At 41.8% G+C, this 23,673-nt stretch overlaps 1 protein-coding gene across 5 annotated transcripts in view; it reads left to right on the top strand.

Moving 5' to 3' along the window:
• Nucleotides 1–22,875, top strand: part of PHACTR2 (phosphatase and actin regulator 2) — a 336,884-nt gene extending 314,009 nt beyond the window's left edge. For 4 of the 5 annotated variants that reach the window (XM_044289592.1, XM_044289591.1, XM_044289593.1 and 1 more), the window contains 8 exons: nt 1,205–1,703; nt 4,914–5,104; nt 8,314–8,470; nt 10,491–10,546; nt 14,160–14,221; nt 16,981–17,118; nt 20,224–20,300; nt 20,428–22,875. In XM_044289592.1, coding sequence (XP_044145527.1) covers nt 1,205–1,703; nt 4,914–5,104; nt 8,314–8,470; nt 10,491–10,546; nt 14,160–14,221; nt 16,981–17,118; nt 20,224–20,300; nt 20,428–20,443 — 1,196 coding nt within the window. In that variant the 3' untranslated portion in view covers nt 20,444–22,875. The remainder of the gene's footprint in view (nt 1–1,204; nt 1,704–4,913; nt 5,105–8,313; nt 8,471–10,490; nt 10,547–14,159; nt 14,222–16,980; nt 17,119–20,223; nt 20,301–20,427) is intronic. The other variant, XR_006388641.1, reaches the window with a different exon arrangement.
• Nucleotides 22,876–23,673: the final 798 nt, after the last annotated feature.

Raw genomic sequence — 23,673 nt, 5'->3', positions numbered from 1 at the left:
CTGCGCAGTGACGTCATCGCGCACCTTCGGCAGGTCCCGTTCTGTGAAGAGAGTAGAGACTGCTGCAGAGCGAGCAAGTGGATAAGGTGACGGTTTGTTGTTTATTTATTTTTTGTTGCAGGAGCTGGGGGCCCTAGAAAAAAAAGAAACACACTATGAGGGACATTATTTAAGATGGGGCCCTACATTGGGGGCATTATTAAAGCTAGGGGCGGTTAAAAAAAATTACATACACTGTGGGGGACATTAATTTAGCTGGAGGCCTACATGGGGGCATTATTAAAGCTGGGGGCAGCAAAAAAAAATTATATACACTGTAGCGGACATTTATTTAGCTGGGGGCCTACCACCCTGTGGGTGTTCTCAGAAGGGTGGGTATAGAAATAACTGCCAATCAAATTCATCAATTTTTCATGCCTGTTTTTAGCGGACATGAAAAACGGACACACGGCCAGAAAATGGATGCGCACACTGATGCAAAATGGCCATGAAAAACTGACAGTGTGTCCGTTTTTTAACTGACTTTTTTTTTTACTGGTGTGTGTGCATGAGGCCTTACATGTCTAGTCACATTGTGGAGTCAATTGCATTTTGTCTCATTTACCATGAAATTCTAATATTTTTTTTTGCAATTTTGTGGTAATCACAGCAATAAACCACTATAAATGTGTTATTTTCTGAGAAGATCACACTGAGAACTTTAAATCCAAGAAAAGTGCTCTACATTTCCTTATTCCAAAAAAGTTTAACATCCCTGACCTTCTTATTACACGCTTTTTACCCACTGAGGGGGACATTTATTAAGACCAGTGATTTAGGCACTGGTGTTAGTCCCTCTGCGCTGCCAGTGGATGCACTAAAGTTATGTGGAGACGCAGACGTCTACTTAACTTTGGCGCTTCCTCCATTAGGCCATGCAACATACTAAAATCTATGCCAGCTTCCTTGCATCATTTCTCAGAAGGTATTTTTAAAGTGGTTGCTATGGCAACTGCTCCGCATTTACTGGGATGGTTTATATTCTAACTAATGCAAATGAGCTGATACTTTCCCGTGGAGCATTGTCTGAAAAAAGAAGTCTTCATACATCTGATTAGTGAGGCACAGTACCCCCTGAAGGATGTGACTTGTTATGTTTTCTGTAATTAGTTTTACCAGTTTACATAAAATATTCTTGAGCAAGGATTTATTATTTCTATTTCAGCTGCTTCTTCTAACAAAAAACCTGCTGCAACTAAGACGGCTTCATCCACGCTGACATCATCCCGCTCCCGAACTTCAAAGGAGCAGATATCCAGTAAAACAGGCACATTGAGCACTCCACGCGCCAAAAAATTGCCCAGCAAAACTTTATCTGGATCCGTAGATGGCACGTGTCAACCAGTGTTGTCTCATTCTACTAGCAGTTCAGGCCAAAAGAAAGTGGACAGGACAGACCAAGTAAAACGTCATTTGGACTCTGAGAACTCAGAGACAAGCCTCAAAGATCATTCTGTCACTGAACTGCAACCCAGCCCCAAGTCCACTTCCCCTGTTATAAACCATCAAATGAAACCAAAATGTAACACAGCAGTTCCAACCCTGGAGGTGAACCAGTCTGATCACATTGCTGGTGACCGTGAGGACACACAGACCCAAGAAAATGACAACAGTGTAACAGAAGATGAGGGGGCATCATGTGTTACTGAAGAAAATGTACCTGGGTAAAACACTCAAAACACATTTCATGTTAAATATTACATTTCAGCAAATTACTCATTGATATTAAAGGCCCCTTAAACTAGGCCGATTTCAGGCATTTATCAGGCATAATTTGTTTTAATTCCTGATAATTGCCTGCTTGTCAGAAGAGGTGACATGCAGCAAACACCTCCACTGTATGGGGACAAGGCATCACTGCTATGATCACTCATCCCTAAAGAGAGTCATTGTTTTTGGGCAGTAGATCACTGTTTAGACCACACAGTCCATTGCCCAGAAATGATCATTGAGGTGAACGCATCAGTGACGCCTTCACCCAATCAACGAGCATTTGCTCATTCATTGGGTGATCGGGGGCACCTTTACCAGGAAAGAGCATTCCTAGGAACGCTTCTTCCTAATAATAACCCATTAGCTCATGTAAAGGACATTTCAGAAAGCCAATACTTAATACATGGATATGGATGTGGCTTATGAGGTTGCAGGATACACATCTGTTTGTCTAAAAACTTCCTTCACTGAAAGTGAAAGCATCACTGATGACGTCACCTAAATGAGAGCAGCAGATTGTACTGTCTAAATAGCAACAGTTATTCCTCGTCTCTACACAGCGTGTAAATGCAGCTCTCACCTCCTTTGACAAGCAGGCAATTATCAGGACGAACGGATCGTTCCTGATAAATGCCTGCTGTGTCCATTTCTGTTAAGGGTCCCTTCACTCACCTACATGAGCATGCCAATTCACTTGTGATGTAAGTAGGCTATTGAGGACAGCTAGCACAGCTAAGAATTCTGAGTTTTTATTAAAACCTGTCATCAATCATATGGGCATTATCGGAAGCTTGCTACATTCTTGCAAGGATGTAATAGGACATACCAGAGTAAAAAAAAGTTCGAAAAATGAGTAGGGCATGGAAAGCAGAGTCTGTTGTATGGCTTGACAGGTCTCTGTATACAAGCAAATAGGGAGAGACCTGTCAATCAGGCAGAGCAGGGCAGGGAGAAGGGTTATAACCCTTTGCTTTCTATGTAAAAGCATGCAGGATTTCAATATAAAATAGTACTCTCTTATAATCTGTTGCATCAAAGAGGACCTGCCACCTCTCCTGTCTGTTTTAGTAACCACTTGCATTCCCCATGTAATAACAATTGTTATTTTTATGACTCTATGTTGTGCCATTTCTCTATTATTCATACTAGACATCTATGAATTAATTGCCAGTAGTCTGCAATAAAGGTCCAGCTGGATGTTACCAGTTGGGGGGGTGTCCCTGTGCAGTCTGACACCTGCAGCGCTGATTTGATAATATCAGACTGCGCAGGGACATTCCCAGGTAGCACCTAGTTGGACCTTGACTGCTGGCAATTCATTAATAATAGGGGTAATAGAGGAATGGCAAAACACAAAGCTATGAAACAGATGCTCCAGAATTGTTACTGCAATACAAGTAGCTAAAAAAAAGGGACATTTCAGCAGAGGTGACAGGTCCACATTTAAATAAACAGCCAGTTCATTTCAGTGGGAACTAATTAATGATGAACTTTTCTTACAGTATGTTGGTAATGCAGTAAAATAGAGCACTTGCCAGCAGGTTCCTCACAGATTGCAGCTGATGTGTGGGGGGTTCAAGCAGCAGCATATTGTCAGTCATAAAGGGGTATTTTTCTAACTCAATACTCCTTGAAAGCAATTTTTGGTTGGCTGTTTTCTTTTTCATTTTGGCAGTCCTTCTGTAGCGGTCAGCCAAGAGATAAAACTCCATTAGAGATGGGTAATTCATTGTTATTTTACTGCTGCTATGAGGGACAGATGTTATCTGCTAGTATAATAGTAGATTTAGAATTGGAATAACAGTATGATACCACTATAATGTGTGATTATCTAAGTGAGTCACTCACCCCCTTCCCTCTCTGACCATGGTGAGTGGTCTGACTGAAGAAGTCAAGCGAAGCTGTTTGCTGTGGTAAAGTCCAAACAAAGAGGAAGTTAAAGAGCCAGGGCAGGAAGTAGAAGTCATGGTGTGACTTTAGATATTATAGCTAGAAAATCATGCGCCTGTTTCTAGCAAAATAAACAAAAATAAATGAAAATATTCACATATAGGCAGTTAATATGTGATAACAATGTTGATGGTTGTGTCCCTTTAACACAAAACTGTATTGTCCAGTCCAAACAACCTCATCAGTACAAGACAGCATCTCTGCCTTTACCTGACCTGACCTTTTCTTGACCCTGAGACAGTAGGTTTGTTATCAGGGATAGAACATCTGCAGCATATTCTCTTCTATGTCTCTAATCCACCTCATTCTTACTACTTACACACAGTTTATACAGCAGAAGACGTGCAGATGACTGGCAGAGCTTCTCCGTGGACATCCACAGCATGTGAACATAACCTAAGCATGGCAGATGTATTGCAGGGAGTTCTATACATCATAAGGGGTTGTTTCTTGGGCAAACACATGGATATCTGCAAACCTTATTCAGATGGATGGATCAGTTGCAGAAAATTCAGCAACAAATATGTTGTGTGTGAATACACAGAGGTGTAACTTGGGGACTCTGGACCCTAGTGCAAAATCTGTAACAGGACTGACCCCTACCATGTTCTTTCTATATCTTTTTATATGACTCCTGGGCCCATTAGTGAGTGCCATCTCTGTGCCTCTTATAGCTATGCTCTTGCGTATACTCTAAGGGGGTCATTTATTAAGACCAGCGTTTTTAGACAGCGGTCTTAATAAAACCCCATTGTTGGCGGTGAATCACCGCAGTTATGCAGAGGGGCCGGCCTCTCCATAACTTCGCCACTTCTAAATGTAAGCCAGCTTCCCAGCTGGCTTACATTTAGACCATTTCCTAGACCTAAAACAGGCGAAGAAAATTATAAATGAGAAAGGCTTTCCGGCCCATCTCCTTTCCCGTCCACGCCACGTCCACTGTTTTAGATCTAACGCGAGCGGGGAGAAGTCGCAGATTGTGGCGCAATGCCTAATTTTTAGGCATATTTCAGGTTGATAAATGACCCCCCTAATTGTTTGGTGCAGTTAAATTGATGAAACCAGTAGTAGTGATAGTCTATTTACTGTAAAACCGCACTGACTCTTTTTAGTCAAGATATGACAAGACCATGTCAGTACTGTTATGTGGGTATTACAATGTGCTATTTGCAGGAATGTTCATAGAAGCTTCCATGTAATGTTAATTTTAGTGAAATACCTGTGGAAAGCCAAGAAGACCTATCAAGTCTGAGAAGTCAAGAGACGACAGATGAACCTTCAGATATTTCAGTCAATCCTGATGGGGAAAGTGAAGGCAAAGAAAGCCAGACCAGTGACTCTGACTCAGATGGGCCCATCCTTTACACTGATGATGATGACGATGATGATGACAGCACAGAAAGTAAGAACTTGACAAATATTTTTGCAATTTCTTGCTTTGTATAATTTGGAAAAATAGATGTCCTTCAGATTGTGTGCCTAGATTATAACTGAGATAATTATACAGAATCCCAAAATGTAATTATATAAAATGAGTACATTTTTCTCCTTGAGATGCCATTGCCATTGTTAGACTGGTCTCAGAATTGATTTCCTGTCTTAAGCTACTTTCACACTAGCGGCACGGACCTCCGTCAGGCTGTTCTGTGGGGTGAACAGCCTGTCGGATCCGTCCTGCCGCTAGTGAACGTGTGCCCCCGGACTGCCGCTCCGTCCCCATTGACTATAATGGGGGCGGGGGCGGAGTTCCCGGCGAGGCACAGCAAGAGGCTGCCAGAATGAATGTCGGACATGTCATAGTTTTAGCCTGCCGGAGGTCCGTGCCGCTAGTGTGAAAGTAGCTTTACACTGTACCAAAATCTGAGATGTTTTGCATTAAGGGGTCATTTAAGTTTTATTTTATACAAAAACTTACAGAAAAAAATGACTCCTTTTAATGGGGTATTTTCATGTTGGCATTTACATGATCACGCTAACCTGAGCTCCAGGAAGCTTACGAATCTGAATATACCATTGTAGAAATACAAAATAATGGCTAAATAATGCAAAAGCTGTCACTGTCACTTGGATGGGAACTTAGGCAGCAGCAGATCCTGTGCAGGGTAGTGACGATCTGATGCGCCTCCTGGCGCTCCAACATCCTCATTTGCATGTCAAGAAAAATAGCATTTTCTCAGGAAAGGGGCAAAACTGCAACATACATAAGGTATCATTTGAATCAGCAGGGTCAACCCTACTAGACAGTATACCTGGTTTGAAAGGGTTGACCCTTCTGACGTATGGTTTTTAAGCTAGACACATACGCATAAACAAAATGGTGCTCATTGTGTCTGGTACTGTATGGAAAGGCAAACTCACACTGTGTCAGTATACTGTGAATGGGGGAAGATGGACACTGTTTTGGGCCCTGTGCAGTGAGGGGATTGGGGAGCACAGTGTGTAAGACACACCATAACGGGGAGGGATTTGTGGTACTGTATCAGAAGAGGAGGTGGGAAGCATGCTGTGCCAGGGACTGTAGGTGAATGTGGCAGGAAGAGTGGACCATTCTGTGCTAAACAATGTGTGGACCTGTCGGCTCTCCTGACGTCTGTTTTAGCAACTACTTGCATGGCTTCTGTAATAATAGTTTTGGGGCATCAATTCCTATGACCCTTTGTGCTATTCCTCTATTATTACTACGAGACGTTTATGAGTGAATTGTTAACAGTTTGCAATTATGAGGTTTTAACTGTTATCTAACGTTTCGCCCAAGATGTAAATTTATTCGTTAACTTTGCTTTTTTTTTTCCTCTAAATCTAAACCTAACAATAGAAAACTAGCCTCTGATTAATAGATAGTTTTGCAGTGGTGTGTTTTTATAACTGACTTCTAACAGGCAGTCATCGGGAACAATCTGTTCATTCCTGATAATTATCTTCACATCGGAGGAGGTGAAAGCTGCATTCACATACAGCAGTCCGGTCCTCTATGGAGGCAAGTGATCGCTACTGCATTTGCTCTCTCCATACGGATTCATTGTTTCTGGGCAGCAGATCACTGTTTACTTAGGACGATCTGCTGCCCAGAAACATTTTCATGTTCATATCAACAATGTGTTCAGATCAGCAGCACCTTTACACAAGCCCCAATTATCAGGAATGAGTGTTCGTATGGACGTCCTTTCTGCATAATTGGCCCGTGTAAAGGGGCCCTAAAGGTAATGTGTCATCAGAAAAGGACCTATTGTCTAAAGGAAACCTGTCAGCAGGATTTTGGGTATACAGCTGAGGACATGGGTTGCTAGATGGCCGCTAGCACATCCGCAATACCCAGTCCCCATAGCTCTGTGTGCTTCTATTGTGTAAAAAACCCCGATTTGATCCATATGCAAATTACCTGAGATGAGTCCTGTACGCGAGGCGAGTCAGGGACAGGACTCATCTCAGGTTAATTTGCATATGTATCAAATGTTTTTTTTTACACAATTAAAGCACACAGAGCTATGGGGACTGGATATTGCGGATGTGCTAGCGGCCATCTAGCAACCCATGTCCTCCGCTCTATACACAAAATCCTGGTGACAGGTTCCCTTTAAATCGCGTTTTAATGTTAAACATATTTTTGTAAAATTTGTGGTGAGCTTTTTAAAACTTTTCCATGTCATCATCTATATTTAAAAAAATGTATATAATCCTGACATTTTCACACTGGCCACTAGGACTAAAATATGTTAAGACTTTTTATCTTTTGAGAGCCGCCTACATGGGGTATAGACACAATGTTCAGGAAGGGACCCCATTGACTTATATGGGAGAGTTTTCTATACACACACATTAGTCTGTAACCTGTGCAGAGGTCAGGAGGGAGTAGCTAAGCTGTGATATCACCTATTGTGAATTGTGGATTCTGTGTTATCTATACGTCTGTGGTGATGATGATAATAGCTACTGAAAAGTTACTTGTACATAACAGGAAATCAGGACCCATAATTAGACCTAATGGCCAATGTGAAAAATGCAGGATTATGTACATAAGAATAGTGACATGGAAGAAATAAACTCACCAAAAATTCTAAAAACATTTTTAACTTAAAAATGTGATTTAAACAATAGGTCATCTTCTGATGATACATTTCCTGGGTGTCTGCCAGTGCTCTTGGCAGCTGAAGGCATCTGTGTTAGTCTCATGTTCATATGTGCCTGTACTGCTGAGAAAAATGAAGTTTTAATATATGCAAATGAGCCTCTCTGCTCTCACTTAAACTGCCGCACTCTCTGCACTTTGATTGACAGGGCCAGGCAGGCATGATCACTTTTTTACTGTCTTGTATTGTCAATCACAGTGCAGAGGGTGCGGTGGCTGCAGAGAGAGCTGAGCCTCTAAGAAAAAAAGACAACGTCACTGTTGCTCTTAGAGGCTCATTTGCATATATTAAAACTAAATTTTTCTCTGCAATGCGGGCACATATGAACATGAGAGCCACACAGATGCCTTCAGCTGCCAAGTGCACATGGCACAGCTCAGCCAGTTTCATAGCTACAAATTTGCTAACAGATGCCCTTAAAGTATGTGATTTAGTAACAGCATAAATATTAAAACTTATTATCCTGTGTATGTTTTCTTGCCAGGTACCTTAGCAAGTAAAATCCGTAGGAGAGATACACTTGCCATAAAACTTGGCAACAGACCAACTAAAAAGGATTTAGAGGACAAGAACATTCTACCACGTAGTTCTGAAGAAGAACGCCAAGAGCTCTGGCAGCAGATTGGAACAAAATTAGTGAGGTATTTATATAAACTCCCTCCCTCTTTGGTAAACTATGTAGTTATTAGTGTATACAGTTCAAAACCCTATTCAACAGACTTTTCTACAGTGCATTTTACAGCATACAGTGGGGTAGATTGACTAATATTATCTAAGATTTAGACAATGTAAACTTAGACGCGATTGTCTACAAATGCGCCTGATATATAATGCTAAATAATAAATCTGGCTTATATTTAGACTGTTTAGTTGGCCTACTTTAGGCCTACATTGTTGCATCTCAAGACATAATTGTGCTTTACACTCACTGACAAAAAAAATATTATGCACCATATATAGAAATGTTGGATTGCTGCAAAACTTGGCATGCTGTTATGTCTCAGGCAGATATGTAAATTAGTACAGATATGGTCTGATTAGGCACTGGGACTAGCCACAACAGGATGTAAAACTGCCTCCCTCGCAGCCCTATAAAAACGGGTCTCAGAGGCTACTTTTGGGTAGTGTATCTCTTGGTTAGAGATTGTTGACTGCTAGACATGCGTCTATGATACACTCAAAAACATTTTGCCCAGTTGACAGACTCTGAGAGGGGGTGCAAGATGGCCATTTTAATGAACTGCCCACCATCTAGGTAATTCTGACCTAGGTAGCTGTTAGAGGGTTTTGTAAGCAGTGGTTACATGAGACCACGCACACACAGTGTACAAGCTCCAGATGGCCCAGACAGACTACCAGTAGAGAGGATTATTTTATCCCCCGACAAACATGAGCAGCTTCCACAATTTTGTTGTCCACCATCTAGACACAAGTGGCACCTTCATTACACACCCCTGTCTGTGCTCAAACCATTTCCAGGAGCTTAGCAGAAGAAAATTTGGTGTCATGGCACCCATTATGTGTCCTGCCATTGACACCCAGCCACCGCCGTCTTCATTTGCAGTAGTATCGTCACTGAGAAACCTGGTCTACTATGGACTGAAACTGTATTGTCTTTTTAGAGACAAGTCCAGATTCTGTTTGAGGTCCCACGATGGTCAGATTGAAATATGGAGGCCTCGTGGTGAGCACTTCAATCCTGCCTTTGCTGTGGAATGACACACTGCCCCAACTGCTCATGTGATAATCTGGGGAGCCATCGCATACAACACTGCTCTCCCCTAGTAGAGGTGAGGGACATTAACAGCTCAGAAAAATGTGCAGAACACCCTGCGTCCAACGTTGTGTTGCATTTAATGGCAGGGCTACTACCTGCCATTTTTAGCAGGAAAATGGTTGATCATACACAGCAGGTGATTCCCAGTAATGTCTACACCAGATTGCAACACTTCCTTGGCCTGCCTGGTCACCAGATATATCACTAATTGAGCATTTATTGGACTAGTTGGGACACCAACTTCCGCAGCCTATGAGGATCTACAGGCCCTACAACATCTGTGGGTAAATGTGCCACAGGATACCATACAGAACCTGTATGCCTCCATGCCCAGCCGTATCTTATCTTGTATCCAGGCTAGAGGCAGCCTAACAGGATACTAGGGCCTCCTTTCAATTGTACAGTTTCCCCAATAAACTTATCATTTTGCTTGAATATTGTAATCACTCACATATATCATCATTACATTCACACATATAAAGTTTCACTCTATTTCATTCCATTTGTTTGTTCATTTTTTATTTTTTTTTGTCAATGAGTGCACATTCCATTAGGAAATTCATGTTTCATGTCTTTTCCTGATGGCCAACATGGCCTTCAGGTGTCACCACAAGTATTGAGTGGACTGAAACTTGTAGCATTGGAGGCCCCTACAGAAAACAACAGCAAGCAGTGCAAGAGCCCAAAAACTGAGGTCTATTGTATGGAAAGTTTAATGTGTAATGTACTAGGTGGGTCTTTGGTTTATTAGCCATGCGTGTTTCATTTATTTTCTTTTATACAGTCCCTCCCTATCTTCAGTAGCTGTTATAAGGTGTTGCTAGCAAGCACTTTTCTCAGTTTTTGTAAATTTGTAGTTATTTTATTTTCCTTTTCTTTTTTAGGAGATTAAGTCAAAGGCCAACTAGTGAAGAACTGGAACAAAGGAACATCTTAAAGCGTTAGTACATTTTATATTGTATCACTGTATACTTTGTTACTTTGTGTGCACTGGTTTCACCTGATAGCACGTATTATTAATGACAAGTGCTAGGTAATTTCTTGATGTTATTACATATCCTTAGGCTACTTTCACACTAGCGTTCGGGCGGATCCGTTCTGAACGGATCCGCTCATAATAATGCAGACGGAGGCTCCGTTCAGAACGGATCCGTCTGCATTATATTAGCTAAAAAAAGCTAAGTGTGAAAATAGCCTCGAACGGATCCGTCCAGACTTTCAATGTAAAGTCAATGGGGGACGGATCCGCCTGAAGATTGAGCCACAGGGTGACATCTTCAAACGGATCCGTCCCCATTGACTTACATTGTAAGTCTGGACGGATCCGCACGGATCCGCACGCCTCCGCACGGCCAGGCGGACACCCGAACGCTGCAAGCAGCGTTCAGCTGTCCGCCTGTCCGTGCGGAGGCGAGCGGAGCGGAGGCTGAACGCCGCCAGACTGATGCAGTCTGAGCGGATCCGCTCCATTCAGACTGCATCAGGGCTGGACGGCTGCGTTCGGGTCCGCTCGTGAGCCCCTTCAAACGGAGCTCACGAACGGACCAGCGAACGCTAGTGTGAAAGCAGCCTTACTCATGTTCAGTTTGTCTAGTAGCAGTGGCATAGCAGTAGAGAAAACACAGTGCTACCTCCTTTAGCATACCTGTATGAGGTCTTATTAATTGTTTGACAAGTTGTACTTTCTAATGGTGCCATTTAATATCCTATATCATGAATTGGGAGGATGAAAATAAATGACTATAGGGCTGGAATTAGAAAAAACACAATTGTGCCATGGTTTTACAGCGGATGTCAGGAAGGGGTTAATTGGGCCACATGTGCAACACATGTATGCACATCTATAAACATGTAAATCCAGATTTTTGTTAATGACCGTAGTAGGAAAATTATGGGCAGTTTCACACAGACAGATTTATGTCAGGTGACAAGCGCCGATTGACGATATAGCATGTGTGCCCTTCATACGAGCAGAGGACTACTTATCGTTGTTCTTGCAGCCATTCATTTACATTTTTGTTCGCTGCTTATGCCCTGTTTATACAGGGAAACATACGGTCGACAAAGTTTTTGCAGCCATGAAACATGTGATCACCCATCAAATGAATCTTTTACACCATGATCGGGAATAAATGTCCCTTATTCTTTTAAATACAGACCTCTAGAATATGGTGGGTGAATTGATTCACTTAAAATTCCCTTACATTTGCAAAGAAAGCAAATCTTAAACCTGGCAAATCAATTTACTCCATGCATCCCGATGGGTATCAGTCACAAACCAATTTGCAAATCATTGAAGCTCAAATATGGTGAAACGTTTGACTACCCTGTCTCAGTAAGGAGCCTTTTACTCTGACAGATTTCTGCCCGCTGTATGATACAGCATGTCGATCAGCGCGTCTTAAGTGCCATTTATATGTGACAGTCATTGTGAACATGGGGACATACAATCGTTAATATTATTGTTAGTGCCTGTACATTTTTTCATTTGCTGCCAACACAGGGTGATGGCCTTACATCAAACAATGATTTTTAGGTATGTTTTTTGTTATACATTCAGACTTTTTTCCTGATTGGAATGGTTGTTTAAAATTTAGATTTTTGTTTCTCCCTAACTTTACTTTATACCATGCCCCCATTAGTTTAGGATAAAGAGTTTGACCAGTCTTTTTTTAAATGTAATTATTCACTCACTCAATTATGTAGAGAAAATTATTATTATTAAAGTGCCATTTATTCCAGGCCGCTGTACATCTGAAAAGGGTTTCATGTTTCTTTGGAAGGTTTCCATGGTAGGTGAGAGTCTGATGTGTTGGGTTACGGAGTTCCAGAGTGTGGGAGATGCACAGGAGAGATCTGTGTAGAGATTCCAGGGGAGATGGGAGGCCACAGAGGAGGATGTTTCAGAAGTCTTGTACATTTTTGCATACTTGTGATTGAGAAATGTGCAGATCCAAGAAATAGTTTTGAGAAGGCGACAGGAGGTGGAAAGGTCTTGGATATGTGGTTTGAAGGACAGGGACTACAGTGTTATATACATGTACTGGATATTATATATGTTATATTGAGATGGACAAGGAAGTATAGATACAAACAGGGACCTGGTAAGTGTCAGAATAGGAATTGTGAGGCATCAAATAGGTGAGTATTAATACTGTTATTATGTTACACCATTCTCAATGATTTTTAAGTTGCCCTGTCAACCCTGTTAGCGTCTAGTTCTAGAAATGAATAATAGGGCATGGTTAGCAAATAATCAAATGATCAATATATCTTTAAGAAAGTGTCGGTAAATATTATAACATATGGCTTCTCTATAAGCCTTTTAATCTAGCTTTCAATGTCAGGAAATGTCTTCCAGGAAAGGATTTTACAAACAGCTGCACAAACAAAGATGGGAACAGTTTCACAATGGATCACTCTCAGACCTGTTAGTGCATAGAGAGCTGTCTTCATTCACTTGCCAACTGTTAATGAACCAGAATAACGTAACATATTAATATTCCAAAAGTAGTTGCTATGTTAGTAGGACTTCTGCCTCTGGAACAACCTGAATTCTTCACAGGCTTCACAAAGTGCTAGTAACACTCCTTAGAGATTTCGTATACACTTTATGGCATAAGGTAGTTTGTGCAGAATTTTTGACTATACATGAATACTGTAAATCTCCTATTCCCTAGCATGCGCTAATGGATTGCCACTTGGTTATTCATGGGAGTCCAACTGCAGGCAAACTGCAACTCAGCCCCAGGACCTAGATGATGCCTGGTAGGCAGTAACACAGTGCAGGGAAGAATTTAAGAGGGGCTTGCCCTTGCACATAATCTTAGATTTTCACCTAATTCCTTGTGTTTGGGAGAGATCTTACCCTTGTAGTTAGTTCAACCACTGTTCTCTCCACCTAGTTAGTGAAAATAATTTCCCAGCAGTGAAGCAGCTTGACTAAGTAAGCTACAGCACAGGCGTCAGGAGAAAGGGCTAGTCCTCTCGTCAAAGGGGAGGGGGAAGTACAAGCGGCAATCCAAGTGCTTCGGCTAGCCCCTCAGTGCTCAAAATAGGTCATTTGCATAAATATAAAAAGTTAAATATCTCAGAAACTATTCACCCTGGAAAAATAGAAACCGTTATCATAATCAGCATGCTCAACTCTACCAGGCAATATGCCTTGTTATATAGGGTTGATCAAACATTGGAACAAATAAGCTGAGAAGGTTACACGTTTGCTTACATTAGATGGTAAAAGAGAGGCATCCAACAACTGTTGCCCATATGCTTCACCATGCAGCTATATGGAAGACCTCTCATTTACAGGATGTCAAAAGTCATACAGGAGACTCTGAAGTCAAGTAGAAAAAAATGCATAGTCTGATTTGGTAAGTGTTATTGCCATAAAACATTGACATTTTGGCGAATACAATATTGTGTCCGAATCAGGCTACCTACTTATATACACCTGAGAATTTGTAACCAACTTGATTTGTTCGGTTATGCAACTCTGACTTAAAGGTTCAATAATTTAGTTTTTTTTTTGTTTGTTTGTTTTTTTACTTTAGAAAAGAATGAAGAAGAGGAACAGGAAGCAAGAAGAGAACTGAAGCGAAGACTGACTCGGAAGGTATGCATTCTTAGTTGATCTAGAAGAGACGGTGCGATGCTCATGAAACTAGTGTGAAAGTAGTGTGCAGTAAGACAAAGCATAGTAGTCCGATTGCTAGGATGTTCTGGTTCTTCACAGGTTTTGCTTGATGTATACACTTAATTACTTAATACACAATTCAAGATTCTGACTGGAATATTTTGATGTAGAATGCCCCCTAATCAGAGATAAATAGGCCTATACCCCTTTCACTTTGTGGATGCTATCTGGTACAGAGGCATACAGTGAAAAGTTGATGGAACTATGGGAATGAATTTCCAGGTGAAAAGTTGTATATATTTCTTCTACCGTTTTTACGATTTTACCTTTAAGCTGGCCATATCCATGAGGTAATTGTCAGCCAAACACTTATTCGTCCGACAGCCGTTTCTCCTGATCATTCCATACTTACCCATGCTTTGCTCAGCTGAGCGTGCATATGTAGTGACTGGGAGAAGGTCACTGCCAGAATACTCTGGCAGTGGCATTTCTCCCCACTAACAAAAGGATTGGGCAAATGACTCAAACATTTCCGATCCTTATCTCCCCTGACATCAGCCATCATGGGAAACTGTACATTCACTGTACATACACATTAGATGATTGGCTGAACCCACATCTAATGTGCATAGCCAGCTTAAATGTCATTGACTTAACTATTCTCTTTGGTATTTGTTGTTGATGGTCAACAATTATAGCATTTACCACCTGCTTTAGTTACCACAGAGTGGAGATCAAGCCCTGCCTTACAAAGTACAGTATGGTATAATTTGTGAAATCTTTTGTGTCCATAAAAACAAATAGTATAAAAAAAAATTAGTGTATCAAATATGCTTCAGAACTAGGTATTGCTTCTGGAATGATTTAAAAGAAATAGTTTAGATAGCCTGTCAGAATGTACAGAGAAGAGGTCTAGGTATAAACTGCACCACTTCTTTTGGAGAAGACCCACCAATCTTTTTGCACTAGAAATCAAAGGGGGTTGTATCATCTCAGACAATGGGGACATATTGCTAGGTTATGCCCCCACTGCCTGATAGGTGCAGACCAGCCTCTGGGACCCGTACCTGTCTCGTAAACGGAGCCTTAAAAGTTACTGTTATTTACACTTTCTAAAGATGAAGCTCCTGAAGAAACGTGGTCTTTTTCTTTAACTTATAATACACTCATTGACAAAAGATATAACACACCAGGATAGAAATGTCAGATTGCTATAAAACTCTGCATATAGATATGTACGTGATTATAGGTGTGGTCTTTTTAGACACTGGGTCTTGCCACAAGAGGGCATAAAAGTGCTTCTCCCGCTGCCCTATAAAAAGGGCCTCAGTGGCTACTTTTGGGTAGTGTACCTGTTGGTGAGAGATTGTTAAAAGCTAGACATGCCTTTACGATGTGCTTGAAGGCATTCTGTCCAGTTGACATCGCATCATTGGACTGTGAGAACAGGATGGTTCTTTTGATGAATTGCCTGCTATATAGGCTGTTCTGACCATGAGGTAAGCAGCAGTGGTTATGTGAGGGAATGCACATATAATGAGCAGGCTCTAGACGGCGTAGACAAACCACCAGTATAGAGGATCATTTTATCCACCAACAAGCTCAGGCAACTCCTACAGTTTTGTTGTCAACCATCCAGATGCAGATGACACTTTCATTACACACCCCTGTCTCTGCACGGACTATTTCCAGGTGCTTAGCAGATGGAAATTTGGTGTCACAGCACCAATTATGTGTTCTACCATTGATAATGTTGTGAAAAAGAAACCTGGTCTGTTACAGACTAGAACTGTATCATCTTTAGCAGTAAATCCGGGTTCTGTTTGGGATCCGACAAAGATCAGGTTCGAGAATGGAGGCCTTGTGATGAGTGCTTCAATCTTCCCTTTGATGTAGAGTGACACACTGCCCCATTTACTAATGTGATGATCTGGGGAGCCATTGCAAACAATAGTCGGTCACCCCAAATAGTGATAAGAGCCACACTAACAGCTCAGCAATATGTGCAGACATGTTACCCCGCATGGCAGGATAATGCTCGCTCATACACAGCAAACGTTTCCCAGGAATGTGTCTGGCAGATTGCAAAACCTTCCTGGTCTGCCTGGTCACCAGATCTATTGCCAATAGAGCATTTATGGGACCAGCTGGGAGACCAGCTTCCACAACCTATGAGTGTGCAGGATCTACAGGTCCAACTACGACATCTGTGCCACAGGATATCATACAGAACCTGTATGCCTCCATGCCCAACTCTGTCTCATCTTGTATCCAGGCTAGAGGCGGTCCAGCAGGGTACTAGAGCCTACTTTTTTATTTACATATATCATCATTACATCCACACATAGAAAGTTTCATTGGATTCCAACAACTCCTCCTTAGTACGTTATTTTTTTTTTGTCTGTGAGTGTAATTTATAATTAAATAGGCTTTCTAAGCTGAATCCTTTAAGGTGAACCTTCGCCTTAACTTACCTACCTTGTATTGTAAATGTCTCGTAGACATTGATACCAAAGCCTTACTTTATGTAGGACAACAATGTGAGGAAATACTCGAGCAATATATAAAAATAGGTCATGTTTTAATAGGTTCATTGGGATAGAATCTCTTATATGTAGACCCTTCACAGTGTCCATTTTATAAGAACCTTGTCATAATTTGCTTAATATAGGGCATGGACCTAATTAACATTTGGTACTGTAACTGCTTTCTCTTCTTTCCTTGCTTCTAATTTATAGCTCAGCCTGAGGCCCTCAGTGGCTGAACTGCAGGCCAGACGTATCTTGCGCTTCAACGAATATGTAGAGGTTACTGACTCTCTGGACTATGACCGCCGCGCCGATAAACCCTGGGCAAGGTTAACTCCTGCGGACAAGGCAAGGACAAACAGACATTTCTGTACAGTTATATTCTATGGAGTCTGTTGTGTTAAAGGGATTCTGTCACCAGATTTAACCCTATTAAGCTAGCTGACATTGGCGATGTGCTAATGTCAGCTAAACCTAGCTAGCCTATTCCTACTTTTATCTATGCCCCCCGTTATGCCAGAAATCTAACTTTTATAATATGCTAATTAGCCTATGGGAGCAGGGGGGGGGGGGCGGCGTTGTTCCTGCTCCTAGAGGCTCCGTTCTCCCACCTTTGTCGCCTCCCTCCAAGTCCTGATTGACAGGGCCAGGCAGCGCTCGCATCTGTCTGCCAGCCCTGTGCTCTGGTGACATCTCACGTTGTTCAGTATTAAGCAAGTATTAAGGCGCGGTGAGGAACCTGAGAGCCTGCAAGTGTCTTTCCCTCACTGCGCCGAATGCTGAACGGCACGTGATTTCAGAATTGTTGCCAAAATTTCTGCAACTGAAAATCCGTTACATTAATCTGGATGGGGAATATGGATTGCTGCAAGCCTGATTCAGAGGAATGGGACAGTTGCAAACATTTTTGCAACCAATCTGCCTTGTATGAATATATCCTTAGGCCCCTATCACTCGAGCGAGTATTCCGCGTGGGTGGAATGTGTGATGCGAACGCATTGCGCCCGCACGGAATCCAGACCCATTAATTTCAATGGGTTTGTGTACATGAGCGTTGGTTTTCACGCATCACTTGTGCGTTGTGTGAAAATCGCAGCGTGTTCTATATTCTGCGATTTTCACGCAACGCTGGCCCCATAGATGTTAATGGGACTGCATGAAAATCGCAAGCAAGTGCGGCTGTGATGCGTTTTTCACTGATGAAATGAAGAGATGTTGTTTGTAAACATTTAGTTTTTTTATCACGCGCGTGCAAAACGCATTAAATCGCATTGCAACCGCGCGATAAAACTGAACCCGATCGCAGACAAAACTGACTGAACTTGCTTGCGAAATCACGCATTTTTCACTGAACGCATTCGCAACGCATCGGGACCTAATCCGCTCACGCTCGTCTGCAAGGGGCCTTATTGTTTAATAAATGTCCATCTACATAAAATGGCCTTGAGGAAGCATAGAGAAAAACAGTGTCGGCAGATGGCCTTTTGTGCACATAAATGCCATGGATATGAACAGATTAACGTTTCGCAAGCTGAGTTTTGTTCTGTCAATCCAAAATCAGAGATTATTATTTCTGTTAGTTTTAGTAAATCCAAGTCATCCCTTCTGCACGTAACATCCTGTCAGTCCCGAGGCCACTGAAAGTGAGGAATTCAGCACTGCTAATTAGAAGACTGCCTTCTCTTCTCATCTGTGCACTTAAAGGATTACCAAATGTCTCTGATATGAGTCTAATTAATCGAGCTGTCTTTTGAAATCACCCATCTGCTTGCAAATTGAAATAAGTACATTGTTGGACATCAAAAATGTTCCGTAATTGTAACTGTTACCGAGCCATTTCATGTACAAAAACATCTTAAAGCCCTGAAACCTGTTTACAGCAGATTAAAAGGCACTGTGCCTGTCAGCCTAGCAGGCGTGATGCAATCTGAGGCAAGAAGAAGACTGTATACCGTACACACAATAAGAGTTCATTCAGACGTCCGTAAGTGTTTTGCGTTCCGCAAATTGCGCAAAACACAGATACCGGCCGTGTACATTCCGCATTTAGCGAAGTGCATACGACCAGCCCTATCATAGAAATGCCTATTCTTGTCTGCGATTCCAGACCAGAAAAGGACTTGCTCTATCTTTTTTGCCAGACCACAGAACGAAACTACAGATGCTGACAGTGTGCTGTCTGCATCTTTTGCGGCCCCATTGAAATGAATGGGTCCGCACCTGTTCCGCAAAAATTATGGACATGTGAATGGAAGCCAATTATTACAATTTAAACACTGCCCACTGTAAATGAAGAAAATACAATTATCAGCAAGGGTTACCATTAGGAAGACAAGAAGCAGCCATTGGGGTTGGCTTTGCTATACTTTGCAGGAACTGTCCTACATATGGTATTGGTTGTGCAAAGAGTTATCCAGAATCACTTCATGATCCTAAAGGACTCGGGGGCCCCAAAGGATACATATATAATGTATAGTAATGGATTTGTTTTTACAGTAGATTCTAGGGAGGGATTTCTTTGTTCTGTGAAGAGGTACAGTTGCATGGGTAGTCTGCAGGATAGGTATAGACTTGTTCAGAATTCGGATATGCACACAGTAGCATGAGAGTGTCAATCAGAAGAGTCAAATGGCCATACATATTAGACAGAAGTAGGTGGGATTGTTCTGCCAAAGAAGCCATACTCATTTTATTCCATATTGGCCACTACAGTTGTTTACAGGGGTTGTCTCATCATGGACAATGGGGGCATATTTCTAGGATATGCCCCTATTGTCTTATAGGTGCGGGTCCCACCGCACGTATATCGAGAACGGAGCCCCTCAAGTGAAGGAGGGCGCACTGCACATGCGCAGCCTCTCACCAATCATTTTCTATGGGGCCGGCGAAAATAGCCGAGCGCTGGCTTCCCTTCTATGGGGAGCCGGCTTGGTGGTGGCCAGACCGGAGTCCTCCAGCCACCACCATGGGGGGCTCCGTTCTCGATATAGGTGCGGGTCCCAGCAGTGGGACCCGCACCTATAAGACAATGGGGGCATATCCTAGCGATATGCCCCCATTGTCTATGATAAGACAACCCCTTTAACATACATGGTCAATGACATCAGGGGAAGCAGAAATGGTCTTCTAGGAATGTTCTTTCAGGGAAAGATATTTTGTGGACTTGCCATTTGGATGAAAATTGGGCACATTGCCAACTTCTTTCCAGAACATGATAGCTAAAAGGAATGTACAATAAGTTTTCACTCTAAAACAATTGCTTTGGTTGAAATGATCGATTTTGATCAGCATGCTTGTAATGTACAGTATATGGCCCACGTTTGCTGAAAACATCCCTTTGCTGTCACCTTTCAGCTCCATGCATGGTCTTTGAAGTGACCTTCATTCCACTCTGTAGGTACATGACCACTGTGTGTGGAGCTGTAGTTTCTAACATTTTACGCTATTTTTCAGGCTGCTATACGGAAAGAACTAAATGAGTTTAAGAGTACAGAAATGGAGGTGCATGAAGAAAGTCGCCAGTTTACAAGGTGAGTTGTCTCCCATTCTCCTGTGTGCTATTTAGTCTGAATGGTTTTAGATCTACTTAAAGCTCACAGAACATTGGTGGCCTATACGGCATACTATTGTGTGTGTTGATGAGTTCTCTTATTTCAGATTTCACCGTCCATAGGAGGAGTATGAAGAATGTATAAGAATCCAGGCCACACTGGAGAAATGTATCTTCCTTGAGTGCTCTGAATTTCCTCAGTTTGTGCCCATTTTTGAAGTCTTAGTATATGAGAACCAGACTTGGCTACACTGAAAACGCACCAGTCTTTGCTTTTATGCTCTCATTTTTCCAGTTAATATTCCTCTTGGACTTTAATTTGGTTTTCAATATGTGGCCAGACAATCAAGTATTATAAATTATTTTAAAGGAAAAGAACAATGCCTTAAACTCACACAGCAGCGATGGGCTATTTGACAAATCGCCATGTTGACTTGAGCTATTCCTTTTTTTGCCGTATGAGAATTGCCTACTTCCTGCAAACTTCCCAGCGCCAAAACTAAAGCTGCTTTACCCCATGATGGTTACTTAACATGTATGTCGAATAATAAGCCGTGGATGACAACTACTGGCTGACATTTTTCTCAGAGAATATTTTAAAACTCTGATTCTCCTATCGGAGGGAACATTAATCTATGAATCCATCTTGGATAGCTGTATCAATTAGTTTCTTGATAAAACAGGTTTTCTTTGCAGGGTTGTGTCTTTACTATTGAAACAGGAAATGAAGGTTACAGGAGCCAACCCACATTCCTTTGTGACTGCACTGAAGAAATGGGATTTTTTCCAACCCAGCAAGATGTCTTGAATAGCAGGTGAAGGCTATGACACTATGTCTAAACGTGAAATGAGACTAATACGACAATCCAGCCACTGACGCTGAACACTAACTAGATGGGTAGATCAGAAGGCAGACATATTTGCTGGATGCATATGTTTATATGATTAAATAGCTAGCACTTAATTGAACAGAATATTTGCATGTACAGGATCGTTGCACTGGATACCATAAGTATATGAAATGGTGTCATCTAGTCAGCCCATGTCACCCTCCATGCACATTCCCTCCATACACCTCCTTCCCCCAGCACTGTATTACATGAGGTCCTCTGTCCTCACCTCTGCCTCAGTTAGTTAATGTTCTGTCTTTCAAGGATCAACACCCCAGAGAAATGCTAAATATGAGAACACTGAACAGCAAAGCAGCACATCTCAGCACTCTTACATGTACATGATGTATGTCAGAAATGTCCAGAGGGTCAGTCTCTTAATGGATTAGCAGCTAAGTGCACTTTATGTCAATAGGAGGAGAGGTTTTTAAGACGTTGCAGGAATTCGGAAATAACCTAAAAGCTATGGACACCTTTGGAGGCATTTATTATTGCATTCCACTCATTTTGGGCTCAAAAAATAATTTGTGTGTTTTTTTTTTTTTAACATTTCCAGCAGTTCTTGTACTACAGGGGTTAATTGAGAGTGTATCTGCAGAATGTCAGTTTCTAGCAGAGCTGTCTGCTCTGTAGCCATGTTTAAACTCTTGATTCATCTCAGTTCAGTTTCAGGAGATCACACATAAGGGATTCACATGAGCCGTCAGATGACTGGATTCATTGTAAACACAGAACCTGCTGCTCTGCAAATACACAGATTACACAGTTATGCTAGGAAAATGGCTGACATTTTTTTTTTTTTTAATAAAGACCAATTGAAAAAAATGATTTTTACCCCAAAATAAGTAGAGCCATTTTTTTTTATTGCCCCCAAAGGTGTCCACAGCCTTTAAAGTAAAAAAATGTTTTTTTCTAATTTGACGAGTCCCAAGAATTTTGGGAATTGATTTGACACCATCAGAAGATTTATTTTTTTTGCCTCTTAAGTTTTAAACTTATAGAACAGGTACATGATAAAGAAGTATGCAACATTATACACTGTTAGGATGGGTTCACTGTTAGATTATTAATGGTGTTTCTGTGCAGTTTTAGGGCACCTTCACAGATTTTGTGGCAGAAAATTCAACGACTGAAAATCTGTTCCATTCATGTAAATCGGGCAAGCAAGCACATGGATTTCTGCAACCTCCATTAAGGTGAATGGAAACAAAAAAATTGTGGGAAAACACCATCTCTAGATTTCAGCTAAAAGTCTATGGGAAATATGAAATGCAGACCAAATTTATGAGTGTAGGAACCTAAGTGTGCTGCCATACATAGTTTGGCGTTGTGCATTATTTCAGCCAATAAAAGCCAAAAAAAAAAATTGTAATGTATTATAGGCATATTGGAGATATTTTTGCCCACACCGTGTGTTTTACCACCTATATGCCTTGTATGTTGTAAATAGAAAAATAAGTAATGTCACTTCCTCTGTAGAGGAACACGCCATAAAAACACATCACACATTGGCACTTGCAAATTTGCAAGCAGGTCAGAAAACAATGGTAGGGTGGGTTCACACTAGCATTAGGTATTCCCTTATGGCTTTCCGTTATAACTGAAAATAACGGAATCCATAAGACAGAAGGACGGATCAGTTCTTCTGCCCATAGACTTGTATTATGACAGAATCCAAAACAGAAGCCTTTAGAAGGCATTCCGTTTGCTTTCCGTCCTAATAGAAGCCTATGGGAATCAAAACGGATCCGTCTGGGTTATCCATTATGCAAGACGGAAAACAAAGTCCTGTTGTTCTTTCCCATATGGGCAGAAGAACGGTTCCGTCCTTCCGTCTTATGGATTCAGTTATTTTCCATTATAAGGCCCCATGCACACGGCCATGTTTCACGGCCGTGTGCGGGCCGTGGAACCGCGGCCTGGATCCCTCCTGAGAGCAGGAGCGCACGGCGTCACTGGTTGCTATGACGCCGTGCGCTCCCTGCTGCCGGCACAGTACAGTAATACACTGGTATAGATCATACCAGTGTATTACTGTATTGTGGCGGCAGCAGGGAGCGCACGGCGTCATAGAAACCAGTGACGCCATGCGCTCCTGCTCTCAGGAGGGATCCAGGCCGCGGTTCCACGGCCCGCACACGGCCGTGTGCATGGGGCCTAACCATGTTATAATGCTAGTGTGAACCCACCCGTAATCATGGTGCAAAAATGCCAAGTAATAAGGGAAAACATACCACACCCAGAGCCTTGTGCAATTTCAAAAGAAAACAAAACACCATTGACCCATAAATAGCAGGAAATAAAAAATGTGTTTAATATTTCCCATAGACTTTCATGCAACATCTGGAAGTGTGTTTTTACCATTAAAAAAGTGCATCAAAAATGCCAAGAAAACCTATTTGTGACACCAGCCTAGTGCTCCCAGCGCAGCTTTTACAATAGATATACGATCTTCTTTCCGCT

Source organism: Bufo gargarizans, chromosome 4 (genome assembly GCF_014858855.1).
Source record: "Bufo gargarizans isolate SCDJY-AF-19 chromosome 4, ASM1485885v1, whole genome shotgun sequence".
NCBI lineage: Eukaryota > Metazoa > Chordata > Amphibia > Anura > Bufonidae > Bufo > Bufo gargarizans.
The sequence above is the reverse complement of the archived record's forward strand: the minus strand, read 5'-3'. Positions and strand labels throughout refer to the sequence as shown.